The 27,864-nt window shown below is 33.8% G+C and overlaps 1 protein-coding gene and 1 non-coding gene across 14 annotated transcripts in view; one reads left to right on the forward strand and one right to left on the reverse strand.

The window, feature by feature from the left end:
* Positions 1–27,864, forward strand: part of GTF2I (general transcription factor IIi) — a 135,797-nt gene that overhangs the window by 72,287 nt on the left and 35,646 nt on the right. For 8 of the 13 annotated variants that reach the window (XM_066274598.1, XM_066274603.1, XM_066274596.1 and 5 more), the window contains 6 exons: positions 7,663–7,722; positions 9,777–9,833; positions 12,326–12,388; positions 19,245–19,355; positions 21,685–21,750; positions 25,430–25,613. In XM_066274598.1, the coding sequence (XP_066130695.1) occupies positions 7,663–7,722; positions 9,777–9,833; positions 12,326–12,388; positions 19,245–19,355; positions 21,685–21,750; positions 25,430–25,613 (541 nt within the window). The remainder of the gene's footprint in view (positions 1–7,662; positions 7,723–9,776; positions 9,834–12,325; positions 12,389–19,244; positions 19,356–21,684; positions 21,751–25,429; positions 25,614–27,864) is intronic. The other 5 variants (XM_066274597.1, XM_066274600.1, XM_066274602.1 and 2 more) reach the window with 5 other exon arrangements.
* On the reverse strand, positions 3,144–3,219 carry TRNAV-AAC (transfer RNA valine (anticodon AAC)). Its single transcript has one exon. It is a non-coding gene; the product is annotated as a tRNA-Val (tRNA).

Consider the following 27,864-nt stretch of genomic DNA (forward strand, 5'->3'; position numbering starts at 1 on the left):
ATATAAATGGAGTCATCATCAAGTATAGACTGTTTTCTGGGGCGGGGTGCTGTGAATTCCTTCATTTCACATAATTTGAAATTCATCCGTGGTGTTGCATATACCAATAGCTAATTTCATTTTATTTCTGAGTATTCTTCCATATATGGCTATACTGCAATTTGTTTCTCACTTTGTCTATTGATGGACATTTGGTTGTTTCCAGTTGGGGCTATTAAAAAATAAAGCTGCTGTCAACTTTCGTGTGTAAATTTTGTGTGGAAATATGCCTTCATTTCTCTTGAGTAGATACCTAGAAATGGAATAGCTGGGACATATGGTAGGTATTCAACTTTTTAAGAAACTGGCAAACTGTTTTGCATAGTGCATGTACTACGTATCTTACATTTCCTTTAACAGTGTACGTACTATATAGTTCTAGTTACTCCATGCGCTTTATCAGCACTTATATGGTCAGTTTTAATCTTTTTAGCAATTTTAGTGAGTGTCTTATGATACTTTGTTTTGGTTTTAATGTGCATTTCCTTAATAGGTGTAGTTCATTTAAAAAGAAGTCTTTACCAGTTCTGGAACATTACAACAGTGTTATCAATAAATTTGTTGTTTTGTAATGTGAATGTATACATGTATTGAACCATTTCATAGTGAATTTCATGATTTTATCTCAGTTTTGAACATTGTATTGCTTGTGACATTAGGAATGCATGGCTAAAAGGTTGAGATAATTCTGAGGATTTTTAATTAGAAGTTAAAATTTTGGAAAACATTTAGCCTTTATAACAGTTGTTGGTACCTTAATAATATTTGTGTACATTTAATAAATACCACTTAATATTCTTTTTTACATAGATTTTGTTTAATTTTTAAAATAAAAAGTTTACCTTTGTCTTTGGTATTGTCTTTTTAACATTGCTGTGACGTCAGCCATGATTATAGAAGCTTTTATTTATTCATTTTTTTGTCCTCTTTTGAGATTTAGAGTGTGAGTGATTTTAAGATAGTTCCTGAGTAATAAGATTGGAAATCAGATATTTCTAATCTGTCTGAAATGATAATCACTTAAGTACAGTTGAAGAAGGTAGGAGCTAGACCACTAGTTTTTTTTTATCTATTAAGCTAAGAGATACAGTCCATGCAATTTGAATATTTTTCTTAATACATGTAATTGAGTTTTGGCAATTCTTTGAATATTCTAAGTAAAAGTCCCTTGTGTTGAATCTATAGACTAATGTGGGTTGAATATCTTTATATGGAATATATGATTCATGAGCATGGCATATATATGGCTCTTCTTTGATTTCTGTTATCACATTGTTTTCAGTATAGAGATCTTGTACATACTTTGTAGATTTTATCTCTGAGTAATGTTTTTTGGTATTATCGTAAGTGGTACTGTTCTTTTACATTTTAACTTCCAACTGTTTATTGCTAACATAGAACTAAGAATTTTTGTTTGTTTGTTTTTTGTGTGACCGGTACAGAGAGAGACAGAGAGAGGGACAGATAGGGACAGACAGACAGGAAAGAAGAGAGATGAGAAGCATCAATTCTTTGTTGTAGTACCTTAGTTCATTGATTGCTTTCTGATATGTGCCTTGACTGGGGGGCTACAGCAGACTGAGTGACCCCTTGCTAAAGCCAGCGACCTTGGGCTCAAGCTGGTGAGCCTTGTTCAAACCAGATGAACTCACGCTCAAGCTGGCAACATTGGGGTTTTGAACCTGGGGCCATCGAGTCCTAGTCTGATGCTGTATCCACTGCACCACTGCCTGATCAGGCAGAACTAAGAATTTTTTACATGCTGACTTTATATCCTGTGACTCAGTTAAAATTCACTTATTCTAGCAATTTGGGGGGGGGGGAATCTTTGTCCTTTCTGTTGTAGACATTCTTTCTTTTTTTTTTTTTCTTGTGTTAATTGTACTGGCTGGGACCATCTAATGTTATGTTGAATTGGAATAGTGAGTGCAGACATCCTTACCTTGTTCATAGTTTTAGAAGGAAATCTCTCACTTGCATAGCTATGAGTTTTTTGTTGATGGCCTTCATAAGTTTGAGGAAGTTCCCTTGTTTCAGTTTATGAAGAGTTTTTATGGTAATTGAGTGTGTGTGAAAGGTCTTCATTGCATCTGTTGAGGTGAGTACCTGGTTTTTCTTGTTTAGAATGTTCAAATGGTAATTGATACTGATTTTTAAATGTTGAATCAGCCAGGAATTTCTGGGATAATAAACCCTACTTCTTTAACTTTTAAATGTCTTTTAATAGTTAATAAGACTGTTAGGTTTATGTATTTCTTCTTGATCATTTTGGCAAATTGTGTTCTTTTAAGGAATTTGTCTGCTTTGTCTTAAGTTTTCTAATTTTAATGTTTGTAAGGTTTATCATGATCCCTCATTTCCAATTTTCTAATTTGTGTCTTTCATTTTATTCTTGGTTGGTCCAGCTTGGTTCATCAAGCTTGGCAATATTGATATGTAAATCAAACAGTTCATTGTTGTGGATATCTGTTGTATGTCATGTATTGCAGAATGTTTGGTAGCCTCAATGAATCTTTCTAGTTGTGGCAATTACAAATGTCTGTAGACATTGCCATGGGGAACAATATTCCCAGTAGAGAATCCAGCTTTATTCTTCTCTGAAAAAAATATTTAAAAAAAATATTTTCCTCAATGAATTTTGCTTTTATGTTTTCTTTTTTTTTTTACTAGCTTTAATTTTAATTTATTTTTATTTTGTTTCTTGAAATAGAGGCTTAAATAATTGATTTGAGATGTTTTCCAATACAAGCATTTCATGCCATAAACTTTCCTCTTAAGCTTTTTTTTTTTTTTTTGCATTTTTCTGAAGCTGGAAACAGGGAGAGACAGTCAGACAGACTCCCGCATGCGCCCGACTGGGATCCACCCGGCACGCCCACCATGGGGCGATGCTCTGCCCACCAGGGGGCGATGCTCTGCCCATCCTGGGTGTTGCCATGTTGCGACCAGAGCCACTCTAGCGCCTGAGGCAGAGGCCACAGAGCCATCCCTAGCGACCGGGCCATCTTTTGCTCCAATGGAGCCTTGGCTGCAGGAGGGGAAGAGAGAGACAGAGAGGAAAGCGCGGCGGAGGGGTGGAGAAGCAAATGGGTGCTTCTCCTGTGTGCCCTGGCCGGGAATCGAACCCGGGTCCTCCGCACGTTAGGCCGACACTCTACCGCTGAGCCAACCGGCCAGGGCCTTCCTCTTAAGCTTTAGTTTAGCAATACCCCATAAACTTTGATTTATATTTTCGTTCAATTAAAAATATTTTCTAATTTCTCTTTTGATTTCATCTTTGTCCTGTGGTTTATGTAGACGTGTGTAGTTTTTATTTCTAATTTTTATTGATTTTAGAGAAAGTAAAGGAGAAAGAGAAAGATTTGTTGTTCCACTTATTTATGCATTGGTTAATTCTTGTACATGCCCTGACTGGGGATCAAACCCACAGTCTTGGCATATCAGGACAATGCTCTAACCAATAGACTAACCAACCAGAGCCAGCAGTGGGTAGTTCAATTTTTGTATACTTTTAAACTTTTCAGGTATCTTTTTATAACTAATATTTCCAGTTTATTTTCATTATATTTAGAGGGCATTCTCTGTATAATTTTAGTTTTCTTAACTTTGTTAAGTTTGGTTCATAAGTGGTACAGATCTGCTATATATCATACTTACTGATATTTCTGTCTGCTTGTTCTGTAAATTGTAAGAGGATTGAGATGTCCAGCTGTCTCTGCAGGTTTGTTTCTCCTTTCTGTTCTATCATTTGTGCTTTATGCATTTTGAAGGTCTGTTGTGTCAGTATGTTAGAAGCTTCTTCCCTTGGGCTACTTTCCTGGCAACTATCCTCTGTCCTGACTTGTAACAACTTGGATTAGTTTTGTCTGTTTTTGTATTTTATATAAATAGAATCCTTCAGCATAATTCTTTTGTTTTAAAGCTTTTATGAAACAGAATTTGTGTGACATATTGTTGAGTGTACCTCATTTATTGGTATGGCTGTATTATATTTCTAAAGTGCTTTTTAAAATGAAATGTTTAAAATCTACAAAAAAATGTACATTTGCCTAGTTTTACTGAATCTTAATTATTTTATATTCTCCATCTCCCACATGGTATAACATGTTAAGTAATAATTGACATCTTTCTTTGAGCTCTCTCAGACTCCTAATTTTTTCCCTGTTTTTCCTGAGTAAACCGTTTTCTTGAAATGAGGGTTGTCTTTCCTGATACTGATTTTATACTTTTTTTTTTTTTCTTTTCATTTTTCTGAAGCTGGAAATAGGGAGAGACAGTCAGACAGACTCCCGCATGCGCCCGACAGAGATCCACCCGGCACGCCCACCAGGGGCGACGCTCTGCCCACCAGGGGGCGATGCTCTGCCCATCCTGGGCGTCGCCATGTTGCGACCAGAGCCACTGTAGCGCCTGGGGCAGAGGCCACAGAGCCATCCCCAGCGCCCGGGCCATCCTTGCTCCAACGGAGCCTTGGCTGCGGGAGGGGAAGAGAGAGACAGAGAGGAAAGCGCGGCGGAGGGGTGGAGAAGCAAATGGGCGCTTCTCCTGTGTGCCCTGGCCAGGAATCGAACCCAGGTCCTCCGCACGCTAGGCCGACGCTCTACCGCTGAGCCAACCCGGCCAGGGCTGATTTTATACTTTTATTGTATATATATTGTATATATATATTCCCACTGAAGTGTCTGTGAATGTGTGTGTGTGCATGCATGTGTGTGCACACACATATACATGTACATACATTTTATATATAGTATTTTCTCAGTTTTTAAGCTTAACATGGTGGTATGTTGTATGTACATGTGTTTTTGCGTGTCAGTCATTCAATATAACTTAAGATTATATATATTTTGTCACATATAGATTTAATACTATCATTGTGGTAGTTATATTATATGATCATTTGTTTATTCTTCTACATAAGGACATCTATGTTTTCTTCCAAAACTTTTGGTATTCCTAAATAGGCTTGGACATATCTCTATGCACATATCAATTGTGGTAGTTATATTATGTGATCATGTTTATTCTTCTACATAGGACATGTATGTTTTCTTCCAAAACTTTTGGTATTTCCAAACAGGCTTGGACATATCTCTATGCACATGTTAGTCTTCCCTTTAGATAGTGGTACTCAGATGTGAGTGTTGGTAACATTTGATTTTTACAATGACTGGTAGACACTACTAGCATTTTGAGTGTTAGGGTTAAATATGCTGTCTATGATATGATGACAGATATGTGCTGTTAAAACATATGTAGCTAAAATTAAACATCATAAGTTATTTGAAATTTTAATGATCTGTGACATTATGCTAAAAGAATCAAAGTTTAGCAATATTGAGGCCAAAAAAGAAAAAAGCAAGAAGGATAAAGAGTAAGGCTACATAATATAATAAGTCACTAAGTTGATCAAGCAATTCTTAATTTTTATATACCTAACAGTGTAGCTTCAAAATAAAAGTAGAGCCTGGCCTGTGGTGGCACAATGGATAGAGTGTTGAGTTGCTAAGGTCTCTGTTTTGAGGTCCCAGGCTTGCCCGGTCAAAGCACATATGAAAAGCAACTACTATGAGCTGATGACTTGATGCTTCCCACTCATCCCCCCTTTCTCTCTTTCTCTCTCTCCTCTCTAAAATCAATACATAAAATTAAAAAATAAAGGTAGATATAAAGAATTGATGTAGTTATGACATATATAAATATATACAGATTTATAGTCATTGAGTACTTATAAATGATAAGTAGAGCCTGACCTGTGGTGGCGCAGTGGATAAAGCATCAACCTGGAAATGCTGAGGTCGCCGGTTCAAAACCCTGGGCTTGCCTGGTCAAGGCACATATGGGAGTTGATGCTTCCAGCTCCTCCCCCCTTCTCTCTCTCTGTTTCTCTCTCTCCCTCTCTCTCTCCTCTCCAAAAATGAATAAATAAAATAAAATAAAAAAAAAATAAATGATAAGTAGAATATTTGAAGTCTGTAGTTTAAAAACATGAGCTAGCTTATGTATATCCAGAACCTCTATACATAGCAAATAAATGTTTATTTACAAAGCATGGGTCTTTTACAAAAATTGACTTTATATGTGTTCACAAATAACCTTAAAAAATTCTCTGAACAGCCTGACCTATGGTGGCACAGTGGATAAAGCATTGACCTGGAACGCTGAGGTTGCTGGTTAAAATCCCTGGGCTTGCCCAGTCAAAGCACATACAGGAAGCAACTACTATGAGTTGATGCTTCCTGCTTCTCCCTCCTCTTTCCTACTCTCCCTCTGTCCCCCCCCCCTTCTCTTCAAAAATCAATAAATAAAATCTAAAAAAAAGTTTCTGAATGTATGCAATATAAAACAGTAATAAATAGGTTATTTAAAATAGAAATCCTTTATAATGGGAATCCTAAGAAATATACTTTGACTTAAAGAAGACTTCGTGAAAAAGAATTTAGAACAGAATAATATTTAAAATGCCGCATAGCCAAACTTGTGAAAAAGCAGTTAAAGTAGTATTTAGAAGTCAATTAATGCCCTCCGCCATCATTTAATTATTTTTTTCTGTATATCTTTACCCAGGAAGACCACATGGCTAGGAAGCAGTGAATCTGGCATTTGAATTCAGAGCTCTTTCATTTAGCGTCTTTATCTTAATTCAGATTTCAAATACAAACACTTTTTGTATTTTCTATGAAATTGTGTTCCTCTATGATGTGTGCTTTGCTTATAGTGTGTGGTTTGTGCCTCTGTGAAATTTCTCATGTCTTTCAAGCTTTTTCAGAGTCTTAGAACAATTTCCAAATAATATTTAGAGAGAGATAGTGAGGTGGTTTGTATTCATATTCATGCAGGAACATTTTTTATGTTGCTATTGAAAACACTTTTTTGTTTTAAATGTTTTATTACTAAAATGTTTGTATAACACCTGCAAATGTGTTGCCATAGTCTCTACATAGCATTTTGTGAAGGTTTAATCAACCCAAAATACTTCATATATTAAAGGACCATGTTATTAAAACGTGCTTATGAATCTGCAGGAAATGGGGATTCTGAATTAACCGTTAGTTTGTCATGTTTCTATTTCAAAGGAGATTCAAGCTTACGAATAGTTTTTTTTTTGTTTGTTTGTTTTTTGGTGTTTTTTTTTTTTTTACTGATAGTTTAGTTACATGATTTTAGAGATCCTAAGAAAGATATAGTAATTTGATTCTGCATTTTTCTTCAGTATGACAAAAGATTAAGCAAATACTTGAAGGAACAAATACATCTTGTAAGATAGACCTGCACTTATAATCTGTATAACGTAAAAGTTGCAGTTTCTCTGTTATGAACCCTTTACTCTTTTTAGAAAAATCCATATTCACCATTTTAGACTTATCATTCCCATTTAATTCATATGTCTAGTCATTTTCAAAATTTCTTTTGACTGTCTATATATGAATTTATCTGAGCACACTTTTCCATTCACTGAGACCATGAATCGACACCACTCGTTTTGTCATTTTTTGAAATTTTGCCTTTTTTGTTCATGAAGAGGCTGTATTATTCCATATCTTTCACCCAAATTTATTTTCTAAAGTGACCCAAAATATATTTTTGGGATTACTTTTGAAGTGTTATCTTTGTATTTCAAAGCAGGCCCTTCTGAAACTGATGATGTTGATGACAAACTCCCCCTTTCGAAGTCTTTGCAAGGTATATATAACTTTTCACTTCCATTTTCCCACATACTGTTTTTGTTTAATGTTTCTTTATATCGGACAGACTGTGTTTTAGTATTTATATCTGTATTATTACTTTTCTAAATGGAAAAGGAAAAATGTATTGGCCTTTTTTTTTGAAAAACATAAATGAACTTCACAAGCAACAATTTTTCAAAACCAATTTTCCCTTTTGTGAATCTAGTAATGAATCTCGAAATGGGTACATGACACACTTTCATATTTAAGGTAAAGTACACATTTATACCTTATATCAGAATAGTCAGAAGTAAGGTTTTTATTGTATAGTTAGTAATGTAAATATCGATAAGGTCATGTTGATACTTAGCTTTTTGAAAAATTGTAAATATAACTTGTAAATCCCTAAGTTTATTAATTGAATACTTTTTTGAGAATTTTTATAGTGTTCCCTAACTTGATCATAGGTTATTTGTGTTGGCTTTTTACTCTTATCTATTTGGCTGTGAATGCATAAGATTTATTTTCTTTAGCTTTACTTTTAATGTAAATGTAATTGCTTACTTCAGATTTTAAAAAAACAAAAAGGACACAGAGAGGCATTGTTTATATGCACTCTTGTAATATTGTGAATGTGGAACAACCACCTTAAGTGTGCTTATTCTTGATCCAACCTTTCTTTTTTAAGTACTGGTCTCTTCTCCATTACCTCTCACTCCTTTGCCCTCACAGAGCTTTGTTTTCTTCGACATTAGAGTCAGAACCTAATGCTTTATAATTCCAAATGTTCAAGTTTTTAAAAATGAGGGAAGGGATTGTGTGTGAGAAAGTATATTGAAAAAGTTAATTAAAGAATAAACCATGGCTCTAGATTTATAGATTTACCTAGTGTTTTGAGCTCAGGTGAGTTTTTGTAATATGAAGTGGAAAAGAATCCCAAGATTATGGTAGCATTATAAACCTAGACATTGAAAACCAAAAATATTTGACCTAAATATGACATTTCAAATTTAAAAGTACTAGATACTGGAAGACAGTTTTAAAAGCTGTAATCAATGCTGTTTAAATATCAAGATAAAATATATTTGAAACCTGTGTCTCAGTTTAGTATAGTTTCTGAAATTAGTTATCAATATATGTGCTGCTAAAGCGATCACTGAAATTAGTTATCAGTGGATGACAAAGTAAACTCAATTTTTCTTCCCCTTCCACCGTGGGATTTATGTTTACTCATAGGTAATATATTTATGCACAAAGGCAGTGATTTTCAACCTTGTCTATGTTAGTAGCTAGCTCAGATATTTAAGGACAGAGGATGAATATTTGGGGGCAGTTTGGGTACTTAATCCTGAGTGGCTCTCTAATGTTTTAGATGACTATTTTCCTATTATGAGTAAAGCTACTGCACTAGTAGGATGAGCCTGTTTACCTTGTGACTGCCTAACCTGATACATTGCTTTATGTTCCAATTTTTAGAAGCAGGCAGATTATATTACCTGAATTAAAATGCTTTTGAGACTAAAGGTAGTATCTTAAATTTTAACTTACAAATTTCCTATAAGTACAACTTTGAATAAATAATGGGGATTGAGTTTCCATAGCTTCCACCATAATAAAAACGGAAAGCAGGAAACATTTCACAGCAAAACCTGAACTTGTTTATCTAGACTTAATAGAGTCTATGAGCAAAGAAAGAATTTACTTTGATTTGTGTTTTTTTGTGTGTGCGTCATTGGCAAATGAGCATGGTACTTTGAAACGTAATTATTCTATTTCTCAAATTCTAACATCTATGAGTAATTATATTGTGTAGTTATAGTAACTGACTGTAAATCCCCAAATCTGTTTAGGTTTACACTATTCATATTACATTCTTAAATAATTTTCTGAGTTTTCAAATAGAAGTGTTAAATGTTTTCTGAATTAGATCACATTATTTGAAATAACTAAGAGATAATCAGTTTGTATTTGTTCTGTTATATGTTTTAAATTATTTGCATTGTTACCTAGTTTCTCTTCTTTCAATGTAAGTTTTTATTGGTTTATTATATGTGATTAATTTTCTTTTAGGAAGCCATCATTCTTCAGAAGGCAATGAAGGAACAGAAATGGAAGTACCAGCTGAAGGTTAGAAATCAAGGGATTTTTATTTTGCTGTATTTGTATTATTATTTTTCTATATTATAGAGGTTATGATCCTTAAAACACCTTATTTGTCAATAAAAAGATCATTATTTTGGTGTGCCTTCTTAGCCAACAGGTTTTTTTTATTAGTCCTAAGATGTAATATACCTCTTTTACTGTACTGAATAATAAAGCATATGGGGATGAAAACTTAAAGGGTAAGTAAAACTCTTCCTGATGCAAAATGCTGCCCTTTATTTTCCTAGTCATCTTACATCATATTAACATTTTTTAAAGAAATAAAGGCCTCAGTGTTTTAGAATTATAATAATTACTGGCTCTGTTCATATTTTATTTTTAAATATACACTGCTCACAAAAATTAGGGAATCAAGGAACATGCAGATACTCCAGTACTTTCATCCTTTTGTATAGTGCATTTTCACCAATGAAATAAAAGTTGGTTTTGCATCTCATTTGCATAATCAAACAACTTTCTTTGACTTGTTTGCTTTTCTGATGTTCTTGTTTAATAGAATAAAAAATCATGCCTGGCCAGGTGGTGGCGCAGTGGATAGAGAGTCGGATTGGGACACAGAGGACCCAGGTTCGAAACCCAAAGGTTGATGGCTTGAGTGCAGGGTCGCTGGCTTGAACATGTGATTGTAGACTTGACCTTATGGTCGCTGGCTTGAGCAAGGGGTCACTTGCTCTGCTGTGCCCTCCCCCCCACCATCAAGGCACATATAAGAAAGCAATCAATGAATAACTAAGGAGATGCAATGAAAACTGATGCTTCTTATCTCTCTCCCTTCCTGTCTATCTGTTCCTCTCTGTCTCTCTCTGTCTCTCTCTCTGTCTCTGTCACAGAAAAAAAGAATCAAATGCTTCTTTTTTTATCACTTCATATTCATTTTGAAATATCCACTAGTTTTTGTGAGCAGTATATTATTTAATGGTACCATCTTTTAAAGTAGGTCAATATAGTCTACGTAAGATTAATAAAGGAAAGATGTCCTCTCTGCTTATTGTTATACCCACTATTACCTCATGAACTGCGTTGTGTATTTAACATCCATCCTCCTTTGCTCTCAGGACTGAATGAATGTTTAATTGTGGCACAGCTTTTTAAGTTATTGGAATCTTGAGGTAAAATGTTAGCATGTAGAATGGCTTCCTATTTCTAAGTTGTTTATATAGTTTCAAAAGAGTTTTTATAGATTGTTCCCAAGGAAAATGACTGGTATGGTAACAGAATCTTGTTTTAGAATTATTATTTCTCTCATAAAGTGGTCATGTTGTACTTTTTTTTCTAAGATAAAAATGTAGTCTATTCTGTAACATTTTATTCCTTATACTTGCTGTTTATTTTCTTTTTAAAAGTAATTAATTTGATCTTTTACCTTCTGAGTAGAAGGAGTTCTTAAGGTCCCTTAATGTTGGCTGATATTTTCATATTCAGTTTTAAAATTAGTGTTTCTAACTGGATTACATTTCGTGCAGAAATGTTGAGATGCTCATTTTAAACAATATTTTACTTTTTTTGGAGATATTTTAAGGAAGATAATGTGTGTATGATTTTTTTTTTATGTTTTACTGTGTGGAGGTAATTATATGTTCCCTCTGTAACAAAATCTTCTATTTTGAATTGGTAGTATTTTCAACGAAGTACCTATATAAGATACACGGGCTAGGGTTCATTGGACACTGAATTGCTTTACAGTTTACAATTCTATAGTTAGATGTTAGGCTTTCAAATACTTTATTTTTGAGACGATTTTTATTGTCATAGTGTTAATAGAGTGAATTGAACTTTGGGTCTGGTCTTTTATTCCTTTACTAACTAATAAACATAATCTTTGGCAAATCAATTAATCTCTCAAACTTTGCAAAGTCAGAGAGTTGATGAAGATACTTTCTAGCTTCTAGCACTAACATTCTGATGTACATATATATATGTTTTGTGCAGTAACACAACTATTAATAAAATACTTAATTTTTAAAAGTGTCTTACATATGAAGTTAGGGGATAAATTCTTGTATGCATTTTTTTTAGTCATTGTCTTGTCTGAAGGTCACTACTGCAAAAAAATGTGGTTTTATTTAACAGTATAAACCACTCCTAGGATTTCTGAAAGCAAAGGAGAAATTTTTTTAAAAAGCCTTTGTTTTTATTCTAGCATTTTCTAGTTAACAGCAGGAAAATAACTGTAATTTCACTAAAATCTTACTCCTTTAAAACTACAAGTTTTATTGAGTCCGTTAATGCAGGTAACTTGTTATTATCTGATAGTTTTCCAGAATTTTTATTTTTGTTTTTTTTGAAATCCCTATTTCTAATTAAAGGGGTCAGATATTTTAATAAATATGAGATGAATTAAAATGCCAGTAAATTTTTATAGTAGGCTGCTTTTGTAGTATCAAATCAATAAAATGTTGGAACATATAGAAAGTGCTTTATAATGAATGTCATTTTAGAATTTTATTTTTTTCAAGATTCTACTCAACATGTCCCTTCAGAAACAAGTGAGGACCCTGAAGTTGAGGTGACTATTGAAGGTTAGTTATTGAAAAGCCTTGATTCCAAAAGTCTACTTCTGGTCATAAAAACACTTGTCACATTCACATTTCTAAGTATGCATTTCATTCATTCTTAAAGGAAACTTGTGATAATGAAGCATATATGTGTATGTGTGACCAAAGCAGCCCACTTCCCAGCAGTGCACCCAGTGCTTTGGGAGTTTTAGACAACAAAAGTAAGCTGTAAAAGAGCAGCGGCCTAGGCTATGCTTCCTATCATTGGGAATTGAGAATAAAAAATGAAAACTATGACCAGACTGGATGAACATGAAACCAGATTCTGTAATTTTATTATCAGTTTGTGATAGCTAGATCTAATTAGTATCAGTAACCCCTGATCGCTATTTGAGTAAAATGGAGGAGGAAGTATTGGTAGTTCAATTTTTAAAGTTAGTTTTCCCCCTAAAATACTATTAGAGGCTAACATATAACCTGTTGTTAAAAACTATTTTCGAATCAGTAGCTACAAATATAGTCTAAACTAATCTCTATAGAGCTTTAAACCTAGTTTTTTCTTCTTCAGAAATAATGCATGAATGCAGATGAACCAGTTTGTATTCAATTATTTTAAAATTCAGCTAATATGATTAACAGTATCATGTTTTATATTTAATAATTATTAAGTACCTATTGATTTTTTTTCTTTTTAAATTGTCTCACACTACTCCTCTATAAATTTTTCCCCTCAAAGTAATTCTTTTCTAAGGAAAAATATTGAAACAATGCAATAAATTACACTCTGTTATCTTTACACCTGCCCTGCTCGAAAGTCCCTGTACTCACTTTATTGTGTATACCTGTAAAAATAATTTGATATATGTATACACATGTATATATATTTAGGTTTATAAAAATAACATAGATGATTTCATTTCATTATAATGAGCATTTAAAATACACATATATCACATTTACCATAGTTTTTTTCCCCATAACCACACATCTTGTTACTTCATCTTTTTTTTTTAAACTACTGCATAATCTTTCTTGATTTTATCTTTCTCTCTTTTTAATAACCTATTTCCTTCTGGTGTTTCCTTCTTGGTTGTTTATAGTTTTGGCTACTTACAACTGACTATTCATAATGTATGTCTTCATTGCTTCTAAAACATAAGTCGATTGGTAGCTGTCACCTAAAATGAGAATTTTTCTCATCCTTCATGTCTCTAAATAATCTATATATTTCTTTTGTCATACATAATTTTACTAACCTAAAAGCAATTTTGAATTGTTTAGTCTTAACATTAAATAATTGAATTTGTTTTTTTTTTAAGTTATAAGCCTCATTAGCTATCAGAGAAGAAAGTTTTAAGAGCGTATAAATACTATAAATAAAAAAAAATACTATAAGTACTGACAACTTTGTCCTTCCTATACAGATAGAAAAAATAGATTATTATCAAAATCTGTTAGGACAAAAATTTAAATAGGAAAATAACCAAGTTATGTTTATCAAATCTTAGAGCAGATAAAAGGCTGTGTTAAAATTGTTTAGAAAATAAACACATGCTTTTATAGTATAAGACTTTTAAAGAGATGTTAATGAAAATCACAAAATAAATGGATAATGAACCAGAAACTTCAATTTTTTCTATTTTAATTCTTTGGAGGGAGTGATAAGATTTTTGGTTTTTTTTTAAACAAAGATATACTACTACAAGATGCTTTAGCATTCAAATTTGTCAACAAATAGTAGAATTTTGCTGTATGGATGGCTTTATGTTCAGAAGACCAGTGAAATTCCAGGTCTGTAAGTAATTGGTTCACAGAGTAGCATTTTCTATGGCATAGATGTTTGGGAACAAAGTATATATGAGCCTTAATTAAATTGCTAATTGTTTTTATCCATACAGTAAAGTTTTAAGGGTAAAGTTTTAAGTCAGTGATATTAACAAGGAAGGTCAAATGAGAACTTGCACATCTATTTGATATATTTTTTTTAAGTTTTCTAGAAAGATGATTGCAAAGTGGTAGAAATGCATTCCATGTCTATGATGAGAAAATTACCTTTAAGCATATCTTCATAATAGAAAATATATATAGGCACTGAAGTTGTGATTTTTAAAAAAAATGTAAATGACACAGAGAAAGGCTCGTAATTATAATATGTTTAGTGGGGGGGCATCCTCACCTTTCATGAATAAGGCAAGTTTAAAAAGAAAAGTGTATATGTAGAGAATGACATTGGTTTTGTTCAGAAAAATATTAGAAGGTAAAGATAATGCTACATGCCTGTGGACTTATTTTTTCCTGTTGCATCTTTCTGCATTTCCCAAATAGTTTATAGAAAAAAACTAAAAAAAAAACTTGGTCATCATGTACGTTTGTCAGATTTTCCACAGTACTTTAACTTGGATATTGTTATTTGAGATTATGTGGCATTACAAAAGGGCTAGTTAGTTAGCATTGATGCAGATGCACGGTCTCTGCGAGCTAACACTCCTCACCCGGTGCCGGTTGTGTGCTTTTTCATTTGTGATGGCCCGCTTGTACTTAATTCAGTGGTGCACATTTCTAACTTGTGTGACTTAGGTTTGAGAAATAGCAGTAATAGGGCTGTGCAAGCTTTAATTGCATAAACACCATGAGTACATTTTCAAGTAAAATCAAATTGCTGCCAATGTCTTTGATGTGTGCTTATCTTTGACATGTGCAGAGAAAATCTTTCCTGAAACTTGTTTGAGGTCTAGCTATCAGGGGCAAGCTAATAATAAGACTATTTTTGCTTTAAAAGAAGTTTCCTAATCATGCAGTTCTTTGTTAGGGCATTGTTTCCCAAACCTGAGCCATTCACATGTGTTCATTTTGCTGTGACCTAACCTTACCCTATTCATCAAAGATTTTTTCTCTTAAGTTGATTTTAAAGAGCTTCATTGAAAAATTAATTTTGCATCTTCCAAAGTAAAACTATCTTTGAAATTTTAAATTTTATTTCTTTCTCATATACATTGAAAAATATACATAAATATTTCAACAAAAGAATACAGTTCTGTATATATACTGCTCACAAAAATTAGGAGATATTTCAAAATGAATACAAAGCAATAAAATATCCCCTAATTTTTGTGAGCAGGATAGTTCAAATTACCAATATGGACTATAATTTGGATAGTAATGTTTTAGAGCTTCAGTAGTTGGATTACCTGTTATTCTCTGGTAAGAGCCTTTTTTGTGAAATTCATTTTTCGGATCTTGGTAAATATTTGGCTGCTGCATATAATTAAGGATTACATTATTCAAATGTTAATTTAATCATTATTTAAATACCAAGCAAGCTTTATGTCCTGGGGAGGGACTGCCCTAGGTGCCAAGGATTTAGGAGTGAACAAGATAGGCAAGGTCTATTGGAAGATTTTAAACAAAGGAACAGTAGGTTCTTTCCTTCACCTTGGAGAAGCATGGCTGCTGTGTTTGGAAAGTCTGACAGCAAGAAATCCACCTTCGGCGGCTATTACTAGTTATCTAGGGCAGATAACATGGTGCTTTCATAGGATGGTGACAGTGAACAGAAGGGGTTGCATTCTGGGTATTTTCTAAACAGCTTTGCTGTTCGTCATTGTTTAATTATTGTGCTTATCTTGTAAATGTTACTGTAGTGTTCTTAGAGTCTGTAATTGAGTGGGTTGGCATTTGAAGAGATTTTGTGTCAGGAGTTATGACCTGGATCCATAGGTGAAACATGCCATTTGTTAATTTGAGATGTGTAAGATAATTAATGCCTCTGAGTAATTTCAAAAGTGATAATAACAGTGCCAGGTTGATTTTGATTTGTTTTTTGTTTACTTTGAGTAGGTGTCAGATTGTATGATAAAACATCACCAATTTGATTATATTGAAAATATGAGTATCAGAAAATGATTTATATCCTATTAATGCATTCACCAATAACATTGCAGTAACAAATTTTAGCTCTGAAGTGTGTATTTTTTGTAGGCACATTTGTAAATATGATGCTAAAAGAAAAACAGATCTTTTCTGAATACAAATTTTGAGTTAGAATCTGTTACTACCACTTGTGCTGGTTCTGGTAAAGTAAACATATTCCTGAATAATAGCTTTTACATGTTAAAATGCTTTTGAACTCATTTTATAAGCTTTTAGCTTTGATGCTATAAGTAATTTGGGCTTAATTTTGAAGTAATCCAAAATATGTCTTTTCTGCAAAAAAGTGGTTGTTTATAATGTTTCAACATCGTGATATTTAGAAAACAGTGCTACCTGCTGGACCCAATTATTAGAGGAGAACAGAGAAATAATTTTGATTTTGAGGTCAATAAAAACATTTTATTATCCTTTCTTAACACCAATTATAGTTTGTTGTGTTTTTTTTTTCAGTAGAATGGAGAAAAAAACAGAAGGTGTGGTTAAGTCCATTAGCTGTTATGATTTAATTCTATATTTCATATATGTAAATGGGTTATTCTTTTATTATAATGTATGGTGTGATATTTTATCACAGATAATTAAATTCAGCTCTTGTTCACATTTCACTGATTGAACTTGTCACTTGAAATGTGATAATCAGTTTTTAATATTTCATTATCTTTGTTAAAGATTATAAATTATTTGTTGTCTTGTTAAAAAAAAATTCTCCCAGATTTGCCATTTTTCTCTTTTTTTCTGTTTATGACCAGTGAGATTACTTCTATAAATATATTTATACTATTAAATCCTTTGTGTTTTTAAATAGGTTAGATGGAAGAAGTGAGGTCTTAAGACTAAAGAGAAGCACTCTTGACCTTTCGCCTTGGCCTTAGTTTCAAACAGTTTAGATTATAATTGAGATTAATATGGTAACTGAAGTTCTTCATTACCTTCCTACAGCTGTATTTTTTTCATTTTATACTGTCAATTTTCATTTTATATAATTCAATAACAACCAGTTTAAATGATTATGTAATATTTTAGGTGACATTAGCCTATAGCGAAAATACTTGTTTTAAATTTTATTGCTTAATGTTTGTGGAGATATATTAATATTAAACTTATAAATGCTTTGATAATATTCATTGGTGAAAATAGCATGTTTCATTTTAACCTTTGTAGCATAAAAAATACTCTTAGGCTTCTAAAAATCTGTTTGGAAATTAGAAAGAGGGTTTATTTATTTTTTATATGTTTTCAGAATTGAAAGCCAAACATATTAATGATACCAATGTTTTCTCAAATGTATCTAACTTAGGTTTCAATCTAATTACTTAATAATCTATTACAGGTCTTTTGCCCATTTTAATTCTTGTAGTAATTTAATGATTATAAGCCCAGGTGACATAGTCAAGTTTTATTTTTAATAGTTTGTCATTTTTAAATTGTTTCCTACCAAAGATTTTCCCCCCCTGAATTTGAACATGCATTCTACAGTGGTATTTAACACTTGAAAGTTTTTCTAGTGTCGTATATTCTCTATATGATGTTTTCCTGAAGTAGTGTCCCCTAAATTAACATTTTTTGTTTTTTCCAACACATAATTGTGTCATAATGACACCTTATCTGGTATTGATGACATTGGTGCCTTTTTATCATATTGGTTAGACTAGCCAGTATAATGATTTCAGGATATCAGAATATCTGTTGAAATTATAGGAAGAACCCAAAGTCTCTTGATGTTCACTCTGAAGCTATGATAGCAATGAGATACAATATTTGAGGCTTTAGTTAGATTTTTTTCTTGATTAATATACAAAGTATGTAAAAGTTATCCATTGCTCTTCCAGGCAGCATTGTACATTAGGTTTAATTTGGATTTCATGTTATCTATTTGAGAGCTTACCTGTTAGTTTAGTGAGAGTTTTACCCATAAGGTAATTTCAGCTGCACTATCTAGTGATGTGACATAATTAAGTCACAGAACATTTTGAGAGCCTGTTTCTTTTCCTGTAAAATGAGAATGAAAAGTATACTGATCTAAAAAGGTAACTTGTATTTTAATTTTATCTTCTTGTCATTACTAGTGTCTTTAACACAGAAATTCTTCTCTATCCCATATTTATTTTTAAGTATAGATATCTTAAAATTAATATTTGCAATAATTAACACATGGTGTTTGAGCAGAAATCTTGGTAGTGGGCCACTTAAATATTTTCAGGGACTATAAGATGGACAGTGCAGACTTTTCTTACTTGAGTTAATGTCCTTAATTCTAGCATTAGTAGTATTAAAGTATCATAGCAATGTTGAGTTGCAGACATATCCATGAAGAAATTAGTATGAACTCTTTACTACAAATGTCTTGAGAAGTCAATTCTATGCTTAAATATCTGATAACTCATTTCTACATAGGTTTTGTATTGACCAAATCAACATTACCTATTTCACAAATAACGTAGCCTATTTCTTTAATTAGATAGTCTGTGTTCATTGAGTGTTTAATAGTTATTTAACTTTCCTTGATTATGTATGCTTGAATTTTCTATGTTTAAATATTTTTCCATTCAAGCACTGTTTTCTCTCCCCTTTGTTATATATTTGTATAACCGTAGGTAGCTGTCTCCATTAAAACCTTTTTCTTAAAAAACAAAATAGAATGTAATTCTAGAAAATAGAATATAATTCTAGGCTGCTGTCTCAGAGCAGCTATGAGAGGAGAGGGGAAAATTTATAATGACAATTCAAATTAAGCAAAGTAAAAAAAAAGGTGAAGATGGAAATATGAGGTATATTCACTTAAGCACACCCTCAAAAGAATAGGAAAACTTCAAAACTCAGAAAAATATGCCAAAAATGAAAACAAGTAATAATATAAAGCCCCCCATATCTTTTGAATGTCTAGGATTTAACAGGTGGTGACTAACTCATTTAGTCTGTTCCTCCAGTGATGACAGTTTTCTTTTTCAAGATGATGATTATTCTCCACCTACAAAGAGACCAAAGAGCAATGAGCCACCCCAGCCGCCAGTCACCGAACCTGCTAATGCCGGAAAACGGAAAGTGAGGGAGTTCAACTTCGGTAAGTTTTTGATTAAATACAGACCTTTTTTCTTTTATTTAGAACTCCTTCTGTTAATAATGAAAGTTATAGCATTCTTTAGGGGCATGCTGTAAAATGTATTACTGTCTGTGTATAATAATAATATATATATAATATATATAACAATATATTATATATATACATAATCTAATCGGAGGAAAACTGGAAAGTTTCAGTTAACCCTCTGTGGGCTTGTGTGACTTTCAAGTCATGTATAAATATGTCGATATTTTCTTTTATTCATTCATTCATTCATTCATTCATTCATTTATTTATTTTTACAGAGACAGAGAGAGAGTCAGAGAGAGGGATAGACAGGGACAGACAGACAGGAACAGAGAGATGAGAAGCATCAATCATTAGTTTCTCGTTGCGCATTGCGACACCTTAGTTGTTCATTGATTGCTTTCTCATATGTGCCTTGACCACGGGCCTTCAGCAGACCAAGTGGCCCCTTGCTTAAGCCAGAGACCTTGGGTCTAAGCTGGTGAGCTTTGCTCAAACCAAATGAGCCCGCGCTCAAGCTGGCGACCTCGGGGTCTCGAACCTTGGTCCTCGGCATCCCAGTCCGATGCTCTATCCTCTGCGCCACCGCCTGGTCAGGCACTGAATATGTCGATATTTTATTAATTTATTTCATTTTTACCACAAAGTGGCATATATATATCTTGTTGTATAATGTCTTCTTAGTAACCAATAACATTCTTGGTAGTGGTTATCAACTCAAACTTGAGATATCAAAGTAAATGCTTTTGCAAGTTATCTGCAGATAGAAGTCATAGGAACTATCTTGGGCAATTGTCATTTTTTCATCTTTAAGTGTTTGGTAAACAAGAAAAAGCCTACATAATAGCTCTTAGTTTGTATATCTATAATTTCTTATTTGTTTGCATTTCAACATTTTGTTACTATTTTTAAGTAATAGAGCTTTGTGACTTTCAAGTCACAGCTATAATGACAGGGTTTGGTATATTTGCAATAACGCTTGGCTGTTCTATGAGATTGTTCATCGCATACTATAACCTCAAGCATCAATATACTTTGTTGGAATTTAAAATTGATACTGCATCTTGTTTATGTCAAATGAAAAAGAATTAGGAAAAGAGGACATCCTATTTCAACTTCTGTAGATAGACCATTAGAAGGGAAGAAGAAAAAGAGAACTAGTGAAATACTTTTACAGTCAAAGGTATATGAAAAGATGAAATAGCACATTGGCCTTTATTTTTGGATAAGAGGAGATGCTGCAAAAAGCTGCGGTGCAAAGGGGTTCCCAAAATAAAATGTTCAAAATACAGTGTACATTGTACTTGTATTTAACACCAAGCACAAACTGTTTTATGGAATTCCATACTTAAGCTTTTATGCACACAAGTGCAAATGTTGTAAGCTGTTGTTAAATCAAAGTTACAAAATGTATTTGTTATAATAAAATAGCTGAAACTGTTGAATTCATTGTTAATTTGTATTTATAGGTTGATATTTGTTGATTTCATGTTACATAAATATTTTTATAGTCATGAAAAAATATTGGCCCATAGATAGTTAACTTGACATTGTTTAAACATACTTTGTGTTTACCAAAGCAGAAGACATTCTATCTTCTGATGTTAACTATAATTAGTAGACTTTAAATCAGTGTTAATGACTTAATAATTCATTTATTTTTCTTAGCTTTAAAACCTTATTCATTTAAGATATATTTTTTATATCTTTCTTTTTCTTTCCCTGTAACTGCCATCAGTGAATCTAACCAAACCCCGGAGTGGATGATGTAGCCCTGTTGGAGGGACTAAATAAAATATTATTGGCAAATTGTGTTTGTGATCTTTATTTTGAATAGACAGAACATTTAGCTTATATACAGTTTTAAAGATAGCATGTGAATAGTTTAATTTGTCATAAAGTCTCATTTCTATACAACATAGACATGTTTTAGTAAGTTTCCCGAATGACCTTGGAGACGTCCCTCTTTTTGGCCTCCATTTTGCAGTGTATTGGTCTTTTCTGCCATCCTGCTTTACAGAAATTATAAAGCTAAAAGGAGTTGTTATGAAGTGTTTCAAAATAAACTTTAAAACATCCCCTATAGTCTATTATTGAACCAATTCCAAGAACCACCCAAAAAGGAGAAAAAGTTCTTAGGAAAGCAGTAAAATTATAGATGTAAAAATATAAGATGAAGATGGATTTAAAAAAAAATAGGATGTGTTATGTAGAAAAAAAAGTCATTAGATGCTGGGTCATAAAAACTTATTAGTGCTGTCAAATGGAGTAATTATTGAGATTTAACTTTTTAAACTTTCAGAGAAGTGGAATGCTCGAATTACTGACCTACGTAAACAAGTCGAAGAGTTATTTGAAAGAAAATATGGTGAGTCTAAACTCAAAAATTCTTGCAATATTTTGTTCATAAGTTTTTTAACAGTGCAGTTACTGTTCATCTAATGTGAACAAGTTCAGTTCTACAGTGAATTGTGCCTTAAATATCTGTCCCTCAGAAGATCATTGGATAGCGTCTGCCCAAATACTAGAATCTTTGTTTCTAGATTACTAGAAAGCTTAGAAAAAGTCTTTTTTTTCCCCTTTAAGTGTCAATAAGCATTTCTTTTAAAGTTTTAGCATGTATATTTAGGACTTTGTTTATATACAAAGTGGGGCAAAATTAGATTTACAGTTGTGAGACTGTTGCAGAGTTTATTCTTGTGTTATTATTTATTATATTGTTTACTGTATGAACAACTGGAAACCTGCTTTTGCCCCATGCTGTATTTTTGCAGAGTCCTGGTTCTTGGAGATTTTTAGATAGTGAGACATATACCTGCATGTGCCCTGACCGGATATACCCGGCAACCCCCATCTGGGTCCATGTTGGAATCAACCAAGCTATTTTTAGTGACTTGAGTCTGATGTACTCAGACCAGCTGAGCTATTCTCAGTACCTAGGGCAATGCTCAAACCAATCAGGCTACTGGCTGTGGGAGACAAAGTGGCAGAGAATGGGGAGAGGGAGGGAGAGAGAAGCAGATGGTCACTTCTCTTGTGTGTCCTCACCAGGAATTGTACCCGGGACGTCCATACCCTGGGCTAATTAATGATTTATCCACTGAGCCAACTGGCCAGGGCCTATTCTTGGAGATTTAATTGAAGATTATTTTCTTAAGAAATAGTCTTCCTTGGCCCTGGCCAGTTGGCTCAGCGGTAGAGCATTGTCCAGTGTGTGGGAAGTCCCAGTTTCGATTCTAGGTCAGGGCACACAGGGAAAGAAACCATCTGCTTTTCCACCTGCCCCTTCTTTTTGTCACTCTATCTCACTCTCTCTTCCTCTCCTGCAGCCGTGGCTTGAGCCTGACCTGTGGTGGCCCAGTAGATGAAGCATTGACCTGTAACACTGAGGTTGCCAGTTCGAAACCCTAGGCTTGCCTTGTCAAGGCACATATGCGAGTTGATGCTTCCAAAACTCCCCCCCTTCTCTCTCTCTCTCTCTCTCTCTCTCTCTCTGTCTCTCTCTCTCTCTTCCCTCTCTAAAATGAATAAATAAAATCTTAAAGAAAAACAACCTAAAAAAAAAAAAGAAATACTTTCCTAATTTGTTGTGTTAAATCTAGTGTTCATCTAGATGCCCTTATTTTCCCTTATCTTGATATATAACTGAGTTTAAGTTAGATCACAGATTTTTTCCCCTTTTATTTTACTATTCTATTTTTTATATGTATCTCAAATGTGCACCTAAAAATAGCAATAATTATTTTAAAATATGTTTTGCTGGGATGTTTTTTGTTATTTGGAGGATTCTTTGCAATCAAGTGTAAATTGTAAAATATATTAGTTTTGACTTGAAAATCTAATTTCTGTGGTGCTACCCTATATCACTGAATTTTTCTAAGTGAAGTTTTTAAATTATAAATTACATTGGCATTATTTACTTTAATAAAGTTGAACATTTCTCTCTATCATGGTTGCTTACCTATCCCTCAATGAAGGTTTAGAATTAGAGTAAATTTAATAATGAGTTGAATAACTTTTCTTTAATATATTTCAGTTACTTGTTTAAGGTTCTCTTAGTATTATTTCATATACATACTTCCCTTCTTCCCCTCTTCCCTTCCCTTCTTCCCTCCCTCCCTCCCTCCCTCCCTCTCTTTCTCCCTCGCTCTTTTTTACATGCAGAAAGGAGGGGTGGGGGAAAGACATATCAACTCATACTTGCTTCACTTTAGTTCATTGATTTCTTATTGGCCTTGATTGGCCAAGCCCAGTGCTTTGAACCAGCAACCTCAGCGTTTCAGGTCAACGTTCTATCCACTGCACCACCACAGGCCAGGCCCCACTTTTCAATACAGCTTTTGCCAGTGGTTTTAATTGATCCACTTTAAAGCAAAAACCGATAACGTTCTACACAGGAAACAGTATAACATGGTGATTGCTTTAGGGGAAGCTACTTTCTTTGCTATATGTGAATATGATTTTGAGAGATAGTGGATCAACAAAGGATGTTAAATGTAAATCGTTATTAATGTGTAATGTGGTATACTTGAAACTTTAGTATAAATATTAATGTTTAGCAAATAGACTTTTATATAAAATACCAGCAAAAAAGTGGGGTTGTTCTGATGGGAATTCCTGAGGCAGGAAAGGTCAAGGGTCATAGTCATTTTTGCTTTGGGACCTATTTGCAGTGTCAGTAGCAGCTCCTGTTCTTTGAACTTACTAGAAAGTATTTTAGGTTACTGTGCTGTGTGAATTAAATAGAAGGTGTTGATAGAATAATGGTATGTGTGTGGTACATGTCTATAGTCATAGAAAATTTGGCATTGCTTTACTTAGTGACAAAAGGCTTACCTGTGAAATTTTTAATACTAACTACAAATGTGCCTGTGTTGTATATGATCATGAAAACTGATACTTCTTAATAACTTTATCATGAAAATTTCCAAACAAAAACGAAAGACCCTCTATGTATTTATTACCAAAGTGAACAACCTTTAACATTTTACAGGATTTTCTTTTCTTGTTCTCTCCTGTCCTATCTCTTTTTGATGAAAGAATATTTTAAAACTCCAGACATTAAATCATTTCATTTCTCAAAAATTTGTATTTCAAGTGGGGAGCTAGTAAGAGGAAGGCATTGTCTTAATCTCAGTTCCATTACCATGTATGATGAAAACATTATTTTTAATACCTAGTGATATTTAAATGTCTCCTATTGTTCAGAAAATCTGACCCCATTATAGTTTATTCTTTTTCAATTTAAAGTATAGTTGACATACATTTTGTTTTTGGTGTGCAATATAATGATTTGACATTTATGTCTTATGATGTGAACATCACCATAAGTCTAGTATCTATCTGTTACCGTACAAAGTTATTATGATATTGAGTATATTTGATTCCTAACATTCTCCATACTTTTGGCATTTTTGCAGCTGTTGCAGTATTTTATTCTTGGGTAAATAAAAAAATATAATAGAATTTTTAGTTAAATCTTCTGCTTCAGTTTTTTAAAAGAAAATCTTTTTATGCTGTTCTAAATGTATAAAAAATACTACTTTCATTACATACTTATACATTACCTGATATTAACTGGTATGTTTTTCTCAGTTCATTTATGATTCAGAATTCAAGAGAAAGTCTAGCTATTTCTGCATTACTTCAAAATATACATTAATTCATTGTACATTGGGTTAAATAGAGCATTGGCATTTTTGGTGCTCTTTTACTTCTTTTGTACTTTTTCTTCTGATTCAATTATAATAAGCAGAAGTAAGATAAAATTATAAAAGGCCCTGGTTGGGTAACTCAGTTGATTAGAGTATTGTCCCGATATGCCAAGGTTGTGGGTTTAATCTTCAGTCAGGGCACATACAAGAATCAACCAATGAATGCATAACTAAGTAGAAGAACAAATCGATGTTTCTCTCTGTCTTCTTCTCTCTCTCTAAAATCAATTTTTAAAGATAAAATTATAGAAATTACAGAGCAATACATATTGTTATTTTGTGCTTAATTCTTTTCATTTAATATTTTTCTTCTTTCTCTTTTTATCCTTAAAGCTCAAGCTATAAAAGCCAAAGGTCCTGTGACGATCCCGTACCCTCTTTTCCAGTCACATGTTGAAGATCTTTATGTAGAAGGACTTCCAGAAGGAATTCCTTTTAGAAGGCCGTCTACTTATGGAATTCCTCGTCTTGAGAGGATATTACTTGCAAAGGAAAGGATTCGTTTTGTGATTAAGAAGTAAGACTCTTGGACTGTTTTCTTTAAGATTAGTGCTTTTTTATATTGTTGACAAATATTCATTAACCACTAGGGCTGTATTTAAGTTGGAATTGTTACATATTGTTTTGTTCTCCACGTCAGCGTGTTCGCGTCAGTTACGCCAGAGTTAGCTTCTGGAGCTTGACCAGTTTCTCAGACCTGATTGCATAAGACTGTCATTCTTTCCCCTCAGTTTATGCTAAGTATTCTGAAGAAAGTAGTAATAATATTATTAATACATTGTTTTTAGTTCTGAATCTTTGAAAGCATATGTGCAAATATATGTAAGTTTGTAAGATTAAAAATAAATGAAGCAATATAAGTGAGAATAGAAAGAAAAACTAAGATAGTAGAGTGTTATATATTCTTTAGCATTGACATAAAGGTTTATAGGAAGGAGCTGTTTAAAACTTAGTGGAGCACTTAGGATTGAAAGTGTAAATGTTTCCATTTAAAAATGACAACTGTATTGCACATTTTTGTATTTTCTTCTTTCTTAGATTCTATTAAGATTACAGTAAAAGGTTTAAAAAACTAAGAGGCCCTGGCTGGTTGGCTCAGTGGTAGAGCGTCAGCCTGGCGTACAGAAGTCCCGGGTTCGATTCCCGGCCAGGGCACACAGGAGAAGCGCCCATCTGCTTCTCCACCCCTCCCCCTCTCCTTCCTCTCTGTCTCTCTCTTCCCCTCCCGCAGCCGAGGCTCCATTGGACCAAAGATGGCCCGGGCGCTGGGGATGGCTCCTTGGCCTCAGCCCCAGGCGCTAGAGTGGCTCTGGTCGCGACAGAGCGACGCCCCGGAGGAGCAGAGCATCGCCCCCTGGTGGACAGAGCGTCGCCCCTGGTGGGCGTGCCGGGTGGATCCCGGTCGGGCGCATGCGGGAGTCTGTCTGACTGTCTCTCCCCGTTTGCAGCTTCAGAAAAATACAAAAAAAAAAAAAAAAAAAAAAAAAAAAAACCCACTAAGAGGAGGCCCTGATCAGGTAGCTCAGTAGATAAGGTATGTGTCATGCAGAGGTTGTGGGTTCGACTCCCTCCCTGGTCAGTGCATGTATGAGAAGCAAGCAGTGAGCACACATCTAAATGGAACACCTAAGTGAGACAACAAGTTGGGGGGGTGTCTCTCTCTCTCTCCCCTTTCCTCCCTCTCTTCCCCCTTTTCTCCTCCTCTCCCCTCTTTCCCTTTCTCTGTCTCACACTCTCTCTTTCTCTCTCCCTCCTCCCCAGTCAGTGAAAAAAGTGATAAACTAAGAGGGCATTTGTCAACATATTTCTGTAGTGCAAATATATGGAAATTTTTTATTATATCCATGCAACAAGTACTAGATATGTTTGTAAAGGGAAACAATTGGAGAATAATTATCTAGGAAATGATAACAAAAAATGTTGCTAAAGGAAATTTTTCAGTGACAGGGATAGAGGGTTGTTAGTTTTATAAATTGTAATGAAGATTGTGCTTATGAGACACCAGAAAGGATACTGAGTTCTCATCTGATGACATCTGACTTAAAGTGAAAAGAGAAAGAAAGTGTCAAAAGTGAGTAACCTTACAAAATTTCAGTGCACTAAAGGTAAGGGAAAAAATCATTTGGCTCTAAAGAGTAAAATCATGTCACTCATAAGGAATCCCAAGTCTGCCTCGAGCAGGAATGGATTCTGTAACACTCTTAAGCAGTTCTTTCCAAGTTCTAGGTCAAAATGATTTGAACTCAAATTCTTTGGACAGCCATACATGTATGAAAAGAAATAAGAGATTTTACAACCTTTAAAAGGAAAGATAGGGTTAGCTTTTCTCCAGAAGTAATAAAAACCCTTATTTAAATCAGCTTACTACAGTGAGACACTTATCTCCTCTAGTGGGGAGGTCAGAGATAGGATGATTAAAACTATGGCACTTGGGGCTTTGCTTCTGCTCTTCTATACTGCTAACAAAAATTAGAGAATATTTAAAAATGAATATGAAGTGATAAAATATCCCCTAGTTTTTGTGAGCAGTGTATATTCTTCCTTCCTTAGGTCTTTAGCTGATGGCAATAGTTCCTTGCCTCACAGCAAGATACACCTCTGAAGAAGAGACAGTAGCTACCTATGTTTCTTTGAGAGCAAGAAACCTTGGAATATGGCATTAGTTCTCTGGTTAGAAATATGTCGGCCCTGGCCGGTTGGCTCAGCGGTAGAGCGTCGGCCTAGCGTGCGGAGGACCCGGGTTCGATTCCGGCCAGGGCACACAGGAG

This window comes from Saccopteryx bilineata, chromosome 4, assembly GCF_036850765.1.
Source record: "Saccopteryx bilineata isolate mSacBil1 chromosome 4, mSacBil1_pri_phased_curated, whole genome shotgun sequence".
NCBI lineage: Eukaryota > Metazoa > Chordata > Mammalia > Chiroptera > Emballonuridae > Saccopteryx > Saccopteryx bilineata.